The sequence below is a fragment of the Lipotes vexillifer genome, unplaced genomic scaffold, assembly GCF_000442215.2.
Source record: "Lipotes vexillifer unplaced genomic scaffold, Lipotes_vexillifer_v1.1 scaffold150, whole genome shotgun sequence".
In the NCBI taxonomy this organism is placed as follows: domain Eukaryota; kingdom Metazoa; phylum Chordata; class Mammalia; order Artiodactyla; family Lipotidae; genus Lipotes; species Lipotes vexillifer.
This window is the reverse complement of record NW_006792921.1, coordinates 2,929,209-2,942,095: the sequence shown is the minus strand read 5'-3', so window position 1 is coordinate 2,942,095 and position 12,887 is coordinate 2,929,209. Positions and strand designations below refer to the sequence as shown.

General features: G+C 53.0%; 1 protein-coding gene across 1 annotated transcript; it reads left to right on the top strand.

Annotated features, from left to right (window-relative positions):
• Positions 1-10,688: 10,688 nt before the first annotated feature.
• Positions 10,689-12,292, top strand: HOXA13 (homeobox A13). Its single transcript, XM_007466084.1, has 2 exons — positions 10,689-11,337; positions 12,048-12,292. Exons 1-2 carry the CDS (start codon positions 10,689-10,691, stop codon positions 12,290-12,292), a joined length of 894 nt encoding a protein of 297 aa, XP_007466146.1.
• Positions 12,293-12,887: the final 595 nt, after the last annotated feature.

The following is a 12,887-nucleotide window of genomic DNA, read 5'->3' as shown; positions in this document are numbered from 1 at the left end:
GGGGGGTGGGGGTGGGAGGGCCTAGAAGAGAAGACCCTTTCTCCCCGGCCGCCCCTTCGAAGCATGCGGCTGCCTCGATGTTCCCGGGCCAGGGCAGGGATCCCACTCGGGACCGAGGCACTATTTCCACCTCAGAGAGGAAAGGTCTAGCTCTCACTGGCTTTCCTCTCTCCAGGTTGGGGTCCTGGTCAGCCAACGGAGGGCATTTGGGCCCAGGATCCTCAGATATCCGTTCAACTCTTCCTGGAAATCCTGAACCCAGAGCCAGTAGAGTGCTAGAGCGACATATGTGGTTTCTCCTCCAGGGTACCGAGTGACTCTGGGAACCAAAAGATCGCTGCAGAATTCAGGTGAGGCAAATGTCCTGAAAGCCATCCCACCCAGTGGTCTGCTTTGAGCCCTCGCCACCTGCGGGCTGGTGTTGGCCAGGCACACTGCAGAGCTGTAGGAGCCCAGCTTCCCGGGGTGCACAGGTGTGTTTTCACTGCATCTCTGTTGCAGAGCCATTGGACCTTGCCCTGTCTTCTTTCTCTTGCCCAGACTGTCTCATTTCTATGGAGGACTGGGCGCCTTTCACAACCCTGGGAGAACGGGCCCCGCCATGAAATGCCGTCTCTTACATTAGCTCTCCCAGCTGCGCCAGCACCTCCTCCTAACCTGGAGGTGGGCAGAAAGATAGGTGGGTTCTGTTGCAGGCCTCCCCATCTGCCTCAGAGATGCCAATTGCAGCTTCTCTCTTGGCTGGCTTCACCTGTTTAAAGCAGGGTCTTCTCCTCGGGCCCTCATGGCTGACCACTTTGGCTGGATCTAACTTTTCCCTCTTGTTCCATTGATTGTGCCACTACATCATCTAAGAATTATCAGGGACGAGGAGCAGCCCCGGGATGCCCGGGATGGTACAGGAGGCCAAGGGATATGTATGTGCCACATTGCAATGTGTAAATCCCAGGACTTCATGGATCCACGACTGGGGCCCCCAAGAGTGGGCCTGCAGCCCCGCTGATAGACCCTCCAGGCCCTCTGGGGTGGGGCCTGCAGGGGACAGTGATGATTGCTGAGAGTTGCCCTCGATAGGAGGACTCCCACCTTATGCTCAGTCCAGGGCTGTCAGAAGTGGCCTCCTCCCTCCTCCTTTTGTCCATCAAGTTGCCTTCTCCTCGCCTACCCATACTCCAGGGCTTAAACATTCCTTGATTCTCAAAGGAGGGCTCAGGGAATCCTGTTCTTTTGTTCTGTGTTATCCTACTCCCCCCGAAATGAAAGGAACTGGAAACAGTGGATACGACAATTGTAGGCAAACGATTTGAAGCCCTTCACCAAGATGTTAGCCAGCCCTGTCAACACTGAAGTCATCCCCAAAGGAGTATAAGGTGTATGGTCCCTTGTGCCCTCTCCTCTTCATACCTCTTAGCTGGGTGAATCTCGTTCCTCAGGTAGAGAGACTCCCTTTGGTTTTTTGTTTTTTTTTTTTTTTTTTTTTTTGCGGTATGCGGGCCTCTCACTGTTGTGGCCTCTCCCGTTGCGGAGCACAGGCTCCGGACGCGCAGGCTCAGCGGCCATGGCTCACGGGCCCAGCCGCTCCACAGCATGTGGGATCTTCCCGGACCGGGACACGAACCCGCGTCCCCTGCATCGGCAGGCGGACTCTCAACCACTGCGCCACCAGGGAAGCCCCTCCCTTTGGTTTTATTGAGCCCGATACAGACCATGAGAGCAGCAGTGAGTGGAGTGGGGTGAGGGGGAAAGGACTGCTCCTGGTTTAACCAGCTTTAACTTCAGGGAATGAAAAACTGAGACTTGGGTCCTGTTGAAAATGAACTTGGGATGCAAGGGCCTGAAACAATCTGGGTCCCACACAAGCTAACGGGCTGATATGTGTGCTTGGAACAGAGCTGACTCCTCACTCCCCTGCACCTACATGAACAACCCAGAAAGCCCCCTCCCAGCCCACCTGGCTAAGCCAGCACTGGACCCATGGCTGGATCCCCCAGCCCCAGCCAGCCCCGCTCTGCTCTGCTCCCAGCTCAGGCCCGTGGGGATGTCTATTCCTCTGGGTGACAAACGAGTCTGTTTGCTCTCAGTGACATCAAATTACTTTGCACCAGCCAAGGGTCCCATGACCCGACATAACCCCACATTAGGTCCTAGAAATGTAAAGAAATATGGCCTTTTTAAAAGTGGCTGAGAGCACGTAATTGCTAGCAGGCTCGAGGGGTTGTCCCAAGTATGGCTCAAGACCTATGCCGGGGCAGCGGATACCAGCCAGAATTCCTTGCTCCCGCTCTCTATGGGCAGAAGTTCATGCTCACATTTAACTCTGGACTCCAATCGGTTTTTCAAGCTTCAGATTATTTTTGTGCCGTTAAAGAAATCGCAGAGAGACCTGCAGCCTAAGCGTCCCCTCCACCCCAGCGGGGTGGGGGTGGGGGGCCCAGCCAGGCTTCCTCGGAGAACAGGCTTCCGCAGAGAATGGATTTCTGTGGAGCTTTAAAAACACGGGCCTGACTTGGGCTGCATGGCTTGACTTTTTGATGGGAGTTATGGTTTCCTTTTTATTTTGCACCCTCCCGTCTCCCCTTTCCTCTTTGTCTCCCAGCTTTGCTTCGGGATCTCTCGTCCCTTCTCCCTCTTCCTCTGAACCTTCCCACTTCTGCAGACTCAACCCGTGACCCTGACCCAAACCGTAATACCCGCGGTGGTGAACTCCATCCTAGAATCAGGAGACCAGGGACCCTTGAAGGAGCTGCCCAGATCCCTGGTAGGGACTGATCTCGCTGGTGCTCCATAGGCTGCAGGGGAGGGGCTCGAGGCCAACGTCTCCAGGGGCTTCTGCTGGGTGTAGTTGGAGTTGTCAGAAAGTTATATAAAATCTGTGCACGTAATTTCTCCCTTTGCTTAATTTACACATCTCTTATGAGTTTAGCCAAATAGCTCTTTTCTACTGTGATGAGCAGTTATTTTAGCGTATATCCTAGTATATATTATTAGCATAAAAGCACCCCAGGGTCAAAGTGTCCCAGATATTTCACAACTCCTCAAAAAAACTAATTAAGGAGACATAAACAATCCAAATGCAAAATAACCCGACACTCTGCCACAGAAAGGATGACCAATATCCACTCAGACAAGTGGGATTCGAATTTATTAAGTAGCTGGATGGTGTCGAATTTGTCAGATTCAACGGTTTGCTATTTTCCATGTTTGCCTTTTTGCTTTCTAAAATTGCCAAGGCTTTAGTTAAATCACGCCTCAGAGGAGGATCGTACTCATTGTCAGTTAGCCCACTGAATTAAAACAAAGCAAGCCACGACACCTTTAGTAATTCTTTTTAAAAAATATTTTACTGCTGAGGAGTTTTTTTAAATACATAGAATTGCACTTGTTCCTGAAAACTGTGGCTACTGCAATGATACATCAACCCAGAGCAAACTTTCCCTCCCTAGATTAATCATTAGAAGTCTCTCGGTGCTTTCTACAAGGGGAGGAGGTGTGTTGAAATGGGAAATGATTATTTGTCCAATAAGAGGGAAATAGATGTCAATTTAGGACATAGAAAGGACTGAGGCATGGTTTTCATCTCTCCTCCCAAATCCTGATGCAGCAGTAGAAATCTTCAATTAAAGGACGACACGTTCATGGTAAAAGGTAACATGTGTTTCACTCATACATATGTATTCTTGATGAAGAGACACAAAATTTCAGGCGAGATGCCTAACACGCCACTCTCCTTTTTTGTCCAGATTTCTCTTGGGTGGACCCTCAAGTCCTTTCTAGATTGTAATCAGAAAAATTCAAGTTCAAACACACTGACCTCTTACCCTCAGACATAGGAAGGATTCATTTCATTGAGCAATTTTGCTTAACCTTGAATTTATCTTCAAAATCCTATGTTGGAAGTGAAATGATGTGATGCCTGGGATTTACTTTAAAATACTCCAGGGGAAAAAAAAGTGGAAGTGGACAATGAAACATGAAAGACTAAATGATAATAATGTTTGGAACTAAGAGTTGGGTATATAGGGGCCCGTTGTACTTTTCTGTGTGTTTGGAAAGTTCCATAATAAAAAGATTTTTTAAAAAATGTTGTGCTAGGCAAAGGTGGAAAAATTATCCCTGCCAGGGGGTCAAATAAAAACGTAGTCCGTCGGGTAGCACCTGGAGTTACCCTTTTAATCTTCGTTTTCCAAAAACGATAAACGACCTTGCTCCCTTTTTCATTTCTCTGGAATCAGCCAGCCATCCCCATGCTTTCTTTCCGGCAAGCTCACTTTCCCAACCCATAAACTGAGCATCCGAACCCGAGGTTGGGGGCTGATTAATGGAGCTTCCGTACTCAGCTCCTCTGACCAGAGTGTAAATACCCATAAAAACTAATATCAAAAGTTTTTATTGAGCTGCTTCGTTTCCCTGAGCGTTGGGGCGAGCGGGGCCAGAGCAGCGGGACAAAGGAGCGGCAGCTGCGCCACGAGTAACGTCGGCGCTTCTGATCGGCTCAGCGCAGGTCCCCAGAGCCAGCCAAAGTTTCTGGGGAGAACACCCGAACCAGGTAAATGCCAATCGGGGGCTTGCCTTCCACTGGGGACAGGTGTATTTGCAAAACCGTGGGGGAGGGAACGGTGAGTGGTTGGGAAAATCAGCAAGGGTAGGGAGACGCCAGCCACCCCGAAATATGTCACCAGACTGGTCCGACAGGGTGAACTATTCTTCCTCAAGACTTGGTATGATGCCTGTATTTCACCCACAGGACTTTGGATGTCCACATTCACTGGGTGTGTGCGCTCATTTGATGCGTGGATCTGTGTGTGCACACACTTCGTTACGATTAGGGCATATAACCTGCACGTAAAAGTCTGATCACACCTCTCGGTGCTCTGTTCCGAGTTCCCCTTTCTCGTGGCTGCGCTGGTGAGTTTTCTTCCCTTAGCTGCTCTATGCATTAAGAATCTGCCACCCGGGTCAGGGACGTGGGAATCTTTGGGGAGAGACGGACTCACGCGGGCCCAGGCCCAGGCCGCGTGGCCGCCTGCACCGGTTTCTCGGCAAGAAAGCTGGGGGCTCCCGCGGGGCCAGGCTTACGTCCAAGCCCCCTATTTCCTTCAAATGTTCGAATGTCTTCGGTATATTTGTTGACATAATGAATCCACAGCCCCCAGAGCTGGTTTCCTGTTTTGTTGCGGGCCCGAACATCAAGCTAGGATGGGGGTGGAGGTCGGCAGTTGGGACTCCTCTTGGGTTGTGGCAGGGACAAACAGACAGCGTCGGGACAGAGATCTCTCACCCTTTTCACACCGCAGCCTCCCAGAATTCCTCGGCCTTCCTGCGCTCTCCTGGCACCCCGGCGGAGTGACAGGGAGCTCACCCCCTGGGTGGCATGGGCCCCGCAGTCCTGTGGACCGGTACCCTGGCCGGCCCACTGAGGACTTTGAGAAGGCGCTTCCTGCCTCTGAGGAGCGCTTCTCTGAGTTCCCTCTGCTTCTAATGCAGGCTCCTGTCCTTTAAGTGGAGGCTGAGTTTCCAGGTCCTATTAACAGCAGAGCAGCGGCAGCACCGTCTGGGCAGGCAGCACTCCCCTCACCATCACTGCCTCCACCGCCACTGAGGGAATCACCCGGGTCTCCCTGAGCCGGACGGCCGCTGGTCTCAGAGGCGGGAACGCACCCTTCACTCCAAGTTTGCGCCAAGCTTGCGGGGTCTGGGCACCGCTGGCTGGCACTGTGCAGAGGGGCTTGCTCCTCAAGGGAGCCTGGGACCTGGGCCTGGTTGTTCTAAAAGGGAAGACGCCCCTATTCCTGCTCAAGGACTTTCTGTGAGAAATACCACAGGGCAGGGCTGGAAGTGGGGTCCTTTCTGGGGCTCTGTGCACTGGTGGCCTTGAAGGCCTGGTACCAGAAGGAACACACCAGGCAGAGGGACAGCTGCTCCTCCAAAAATTCACTGTCCTCAAAATCCACAGGATGAGGGCATCTTTCAAGGCAAAGTGGGGGTCTTCGTGGATCTTCCTGCATCTTGCACATCCTCCCATTTTCACCATGTTAGCCTTCGGTCACCACAGTGCCAAGTGACTTCCCACAGTCCAAAACTGTCCCTACAGCCTTGGGCCTTGTGTTGCCTTCAAATGGCAAAAAAAAAAAAAAAAAAAAAAATTCAAATGGCAAAAAAAAAAAAAAAAGGAAAAAAAAAAAAAAAAAAAAAAAAAAGAAAAGAAAAGAAAAGAAAAGAAATGAAAGAAAGAAAGAAAAGAAAAGGAAAAAAAATCTAAAACAAAAGCTTCAGCAAGTGATTCAGGATGTGCCATTTCTCTGCCTATTGGCCAGCGCTGGCCCAAATTTCTTCAGAACCTACCCTTTCTCCTTAAGAAAGAGTACAGCTTCCACCCTGGTGGGGAAACTCATAAAGCCCACCATGGACAAAGCTGTCCCTCAACTGCATCTGTCCCAAACAGTCTGGTTGACTACAGTTTTTGAAGTGCTATCCTGTTCTGGTGTTGCCCCCTTTCTCTCTTTCTTTCTCTCTTAGCTAGCCTCAGCTCCTCAGCCATTTCCCCGTCTGGATCTTTCTTCCTTTGCCATTATCTCTGAGCCCCTACCCCTCCTGCAATGGGAGAGAGAGGGTTAAGATGTTCTGCAAATGCAGCTCGTAAAGCTGCTTGGATACATTAGAAACACATGAATATCCTGAAATACAAAGTGTCTTTAAAACCAACCAAGGAATGTTTATCCTAATGCTGGATGGATGCAGAGAAATAGTGCCAGAGAGCAGTGCTGACAGCCTCCTCCAAGTTAAAGTGAGAGCAGGTAAATTTCATTTGCTAGTGAAAATCAAACTCGATTAAAACCCGGTTTCCCTTTGTCCTTTTCTCTTCCAACCCTGGGAACCCAGGGCCTCATAGCTCAGGCTGGCAGCGAGTCCCCACCCCACCCCCAAAAAAAAACCCAGCCACAGTATCTTTCTTCAGCTCCAGAGCAACCAAAGTCCCTCAGGGCACCCCAGCCTGCCCTAGGAGGTCGGAAGCTATGCCTGCCAAGGCACTGGCAAGACAGAGGATCTGGCAGCTCCTGGAACAAAAGCTGCTGCCCTCCAATCTTGCCGTGCTGCCCACTCGGGTCTCCTCTAAAGGAAATCAGGGAGCGCCAGGCAAAGCCCACCTCCACTCCTGCCACCCTCTTGTTCAAGGGGCCACTGCCACCCGCAGATCCCAATGAGTGCCATGGCTTCCCAGCAAAGCCTACAAAGGGTCTGAGGATAAAATTGTCATTGCAGGGATTCAAGTGGAGGCATCTCCCTGCAATGCCACAGGAATTCCTGAGCCTAGTAGACAAAAAAGCAGAGGGACAGCTCAGAGGATGATACCCAACCAGCTTCGAAGGCAAGTGAGTCTTGACCTTGTCTTGGGAAAAGAGGAAGAACACTGGGAGAGTCTGTGCTTGCTTCCCAGAGCACTCTCCAGTTCTTCACTGCCTTCCAACCTTTCTTTTTCCACAGCAAGCAGGTTTGGTGGCTGCCTGGAGGGCTAAGAGGCTAAGAAACCATATTGGGAACCTCCAGTGGATGTCTTAGGTCTCTCAGCAATGGACAAGAAGGGAGAGAAAGAGGTTTACTTCAAAGCAAGGAGAAATTCTAGAAACCCAAAATTATTCATGGAGTTCATTCAAATTCTATAAACTATCCCCACTGGTGGCTACAACTCAATATCTAAAGGGACCCGCAGACTTTTAAAAGCAGTGACGGCACACCAGGACACCACTAACTTGCCTGGTAGAAAAATCACTTTGTGTATATTGAGATCCAAGACAAGAAGAGAACAGGCAGGGCTGCCTCCCTCTAAGTAGGGAGTTTTTAAACATCTCGAGAGTTTTTAAAATTTGATAGAGAGATATTCGGAACTAAGAAAATATCCCAATAACTTGATCACGAAAGATCCACCACAAATCTCAATAAATAATTCAGGCCTGAAGCCCTTCCTTTGCGGGGTTACCAAGTTTAGGAAGCAAGGCTTAATTCGAGATGCAATCCAAAGCCTTCCCCCCAGTGCCGTCCCTCCCAGACAAACCTTCTTGGGGCTCCTCAGCAGACAAGATGAAATCTTGTCTCACCATTTTTGGTGAGGAGGGACCTAGCTGGCTCTGGCAGTCTGTGGAGCTGGGGCCTTTCCTCTGCATGCAGGGCTCGGTCTCCGGTGAAGTGGGGAGAGTGAGGGAGGAATGTGGAGCTGGCCTTGGCCGCGGTGTGCACCGGGAGGCAGCTGCACCATGGCCAGAGGTGAGCTGGCACAGGCGCTGGCTGGTGGGGTCTCCCCGAGCTGTGTTTTCGTTTTTCCGGGTCTGGCTGGAAAACAGAAGAGGAACGAAGCCTGGGCCAAGAGCAGGGCGGAGGCAGAGAAGAGTCTGTAAACACCGCCCCAAAAACTCCACAAAGGCAGCAGAAATTGCTGGGTAACCAAACAGAGACAGAAACAGGAGGAATTCTAGAGGAAAAGGGAATCAAGAGTGAGGGGAGGTGGACAGTGGGCCTTTAGGAGCTGCCTGGGGCTCCAGGCTTGCATGGCAGTTCTCAAGATGGCTAGACTGCAACTTTCAACTTGACCTTGGCCTCCAGCCCTGTCTGACCTGTATGTAAAACAGCCCTTAAGTCCTCAGGAACTGGGGCCTCAAACCCTACCCTGTCTCTTTGTCATCATGAGTTTTACAATGCCACTTGGAGGAAGGAAGGGGGGCGAACGGGCCGGAAAGTAACACAAAAATCAGGTCCCTACAGAGGCTGGTTCTTTAGTCTGCAAATGGCCAGTTAGGGAGGAGGTAAACCGGGGGCAAATCAATATTTACCCGGAGCTACTAAAAAGGCAGGAGGGAAAGGGCACACTGGGTATGTGTATGGCGGGGGGGGTGGGGGGCGGGTCATGGAAGGTTTTATTGGGCAACACTTACATTGGTCCGGGCAAACCTGGGATTAGGGTGGATAAAAGCCGGACGGAGCCCAGCCTCGTTGGTCCGCACACTTTGGGAAGACCAGGAACCTTAGAGAGCAGACCAGGGCGGGGGTAAGGGGTGGGGATATTCGCAGTGCCCTGATCTGAGGGCTGAGTCTGCAAGCTGAGACAGAAGACAGGTCCAAGCCTGGCTGCTCACCAGTCTGCCCGGGATGGAAGGGAGTCCAGCACTCTTCCATACTCTGATGCTCTGGTGGAATGCACTCATGTTCACTTTGAATGCATGTTCCCTTTCTGGGCATCTGACCAGCTCACAGCATCCACAATCGGAGGTGAAAGTATGTGACCGAAAGCGACAGGACCCCCAGAATCCCTCTCCAAAATATGGCAGCTGCTTGCCTCTTCCAGCACCAACACCCCACTGTGCTCTCAGGAAAGGGTCGCATTTCCCAGGCACAGAGGAAAAAATGCTTCTCGAGCTGGTTCATGGCCAGAGGAGAACCGGGCACCCGCTGCAGGCTGGAGACAATGCTCTCCCCAGTCCTACTTGGCGGGGCGTGGGGGAGGTGTGAAGTGGTCCCAAAGAGTCCCTTTCTCCTGTCCCCAAACGGAGTGCAATAGAGAGTGCCCAGGTGCCTGGAGAGTCAGCTCCGGCCCAGGCTCTGTGAAGCCTCGTTAAAGCCCCAGAAGGGGGGCTCGAGTCCCAGCTCAGCACCCAGCTGGGGCCTGTTCCTCTTAACCTTCCAAGACAGGCCAGCCTGGCTGGAGATGTGGGAGCACTGAATAACGGTGCACAAAGATCGCTCTCTCCATCTCAAAGTCTCTGGAGGAGGAAGAGTTGTTACTGGGACAAAGTGAGGAACAGTCCGTATATAAAAGTGTGAGTGTGTGATCAGAGTACACTTGGGTTTGCGTGTGTGCGCGCGTGTCCGTGTGGGTGTGATGGGTCGTTCTGAGCATATGGGCCTAAATACGAGTGTAGGAGATTGCCCACCAACACTGTGGACAAAGAAGGGGAGGAAGCTTCTACATGTAGTCCAAGTTTTCCAGTGGGATGTCCTGGGACCCATAAGCCAGGCGCATCCACAAACGCCCCGCCACGGTTCCCCCGGAAAGAGAGCCAAATCGCGACGCTGTCGAAGCAGAAAGCGCAAGTGTCCGTGCTGGTGTCCCGCTGCAGAAGGAGGCGCGGATACCTGGAAAGAAAACAGCGCCAGAGGCCCCAAGAAACACCCAGCCTGGTCTACGCCTCGCTACTTTACCGTCCCCAGGCGTCCGCAGATTTACCTGACCCGTTCCCACCGCCTCAGGTCACAACCCAACATCTCGCCCCATACCCTCCCCGCCTTACGCTGCTCCGAGCCCCACTGGGAGAGGGGAAGGGAAGGGGAGTGCTAGGAGTTCGCTCTTCCCTCCCGGTCCCGCCCGCCCTGTCCTCCGCCCCTACCCTTCCGCACCCCCCGCCTCTCCCTTGGGTGAATGGTGCGCGGCCGCGCGGCGGGCGCGGGCGCTGGGGACCTCGCGGGCGGCGGCAGGGACTGCGGGTGTACAGAGAGGAGCCCGGGTTGGAGCCGCCCGCTTTGCATACGCCATGGGCGGAGCGGGGAGGGGGGGCCCGGGCCAATGGGCGGCCGCCTGGCGCGACCCCGCGGGGCGCGATCCGCCCCCCTCGCTCTGGCCCCGGCCCCGCGCCGCGCGCGCTTCACTTCTTGGGGGCTTTTTAAAACAGCGCCACTGGGGTCTTCTCCATGCGGCTCGTGCTATGACAGCCTCCGTGCTCCTCCACCCCCGCTGGATCGAGCCCACCGTCATGTTTCTCTACGACAACGGCGGCGGCCTGGTGGCCGACGAACTCAACAAGAACATGGAAGGGGCGGCGGCGGCGGCGGCGTCGTCCTCGGGAGGACCGGGCCCCGCGGGCCCAGCGGGCGCCGAGACCGCCAAGCAGTGCAGTCCCTGCTCGGCGGCGGCGCAGAGCTCGTCGGGGCCCGCAGCGCTGCCCTACGGCTATTTCGGCAGCGGCTACTACCCTTGCGCCCGCATGGGCCCGCACCCCAACGCCATCAAGTCGTGCGCGCAGCCCGCCTCGGCCGCCGCCGCTGCCTTCGCGGACAAGTACATGGACACCGCTGGCCCCGCGGCCGAGGAGTTCAGCTCACGCGCTAAGGAGTTCGCCTTCTACCACCAGGGCTATGCGCCCGGGCCTTACCACCACCATCAGCCCGTGCCTGGCTACCTGGATATGCCGGTGGTGCCGGGCCTCGGGGGCCCCGGAGAGTCGCGCCACGAGCCCCTGGGTCTTCCCATGGAAAGCTACCAGCCCTGGGCGCTGCCCAACGGCTGGAACGGCCAAATGTACTGCCCCAAAGAGCAGGCACAGCCTCCCCACCTCTGGAAATCCACTCTGCCCGGTAAATGGCGCCCCTTTCTCAGTCCCGGTCCTCCGGTTCTGCCCCAGATTCTCCTCCGCTCGCTCCTGGGTCACCCTCGTGCCCCTCTGCTCTCTCCCTGGCCTGTCCTAGTGGTGCTGCACCCCTGGGAGCCCGATCCCGGATGGCCTGCCCTGCCCGCACTGCTCTTGAGTTGGGCTGGTCCTGGCTTTCCCTGGGTGAGGGATAGCTGAGGAGAAGCTTGTGGGGACCCTAGCTGGCTTCCTTCTCCCTCTGCGCCCCGCCCTCGCCAGCCCTTGACATCGACTTAAGTAAGGATGGGAAATGGACCTGGAAATGGTTCACCAAATTGCCCGTATTCGTTCTCTCAAAAATCCTTCAGTGCAGAAACATCAAGTGTTGGGGCTTTGGGGATACAGCGAGGAATGTGGGCGTAGAAGTGTTGTCCCCTGAGCCTGGTGCTAACGTTTGGGCCAGGAGATCAAGCAAAGCCCGCTGCTGTGTGGGCAGAGTGGCCTGGGCTGGAGTGGTCATTGGATCCCTGGGCGATTTCATTTCAGTGCAGAACTAACCACCCTCCCCACTGGCCCTCCAGATTTTGGCAGAAAGGCTGGATTGTACAGCATGGCAAAGGGCAGCCGGGCACTGCAAGGCGGTGTCTCAGATAGAGCTGTTGCCTGTGTCCTGGCCTGGATCTGACCCTTCTGTAACTTGCCTTCCCTATTTTCCAGATGTGGTCTCTCATCCCTCAGACGCCAGCTCCTACAGGAGGGGGAGAAAGAAGCGCGTCCCTTACACCAAGGTGCAATTAAAAGAACTCGAACGGGAATACGCTACAAACAAATTCATTACCAAGGACAAACGGAGGCGGATATCAGCCACCACGAATCTCTCCGAGCGGCAGGTTACAATCTGGTTCCAGAACAGGAGGGTCAAAGAGAAAAAAGTTATCAACAAACTGAAGACCACTAGTTAATGGATTAAAAGTGGAGCTAGAGGGCAACTTGAAGAAATGCTTCAGAACTCGTTGCTTTGTGCAGATGATTATAATGCTAATAATAATTGAAGAATGGGAAAGAGAAAGATACTGGCATTTTGCTTTCCTAAGGGGGATCTTCTTCTCCTGTGGAATCTACAACTCTTTTAAAACTTTACTTTAAGAAATGGTAAAGACTGCCAGTTCTCCCGCCGACCCCACCAGACCATTTAAATGAAAAACTCTAGAGTCAAACATCAACCCCGAAATACGCAATTTCAGATAAGTTACACATTTACTGAAATCTTGTAAGTATTTATGTGACCGTTATATTTTAGGACACTATGTTATATGATAATAATCCGAAAGTTTGTTACAAATGCAAGAGGCTGTTGTAAACGTATGCTTGTCCTTGGGTCACCATCACCATCCCCTTTGCATGTTACGTGACTGCTCAGGTAAATCTTAGTGAAAGTCCTACCATTGTTGTATATTCTGCAAAACATGTCATGTATAGATTTAGAAAGGAAAGGAGAAGAAGGTACTGAAATAATGATCTTGGACTATTTACTATGAAGGGGCAAAGGGAGAGAAA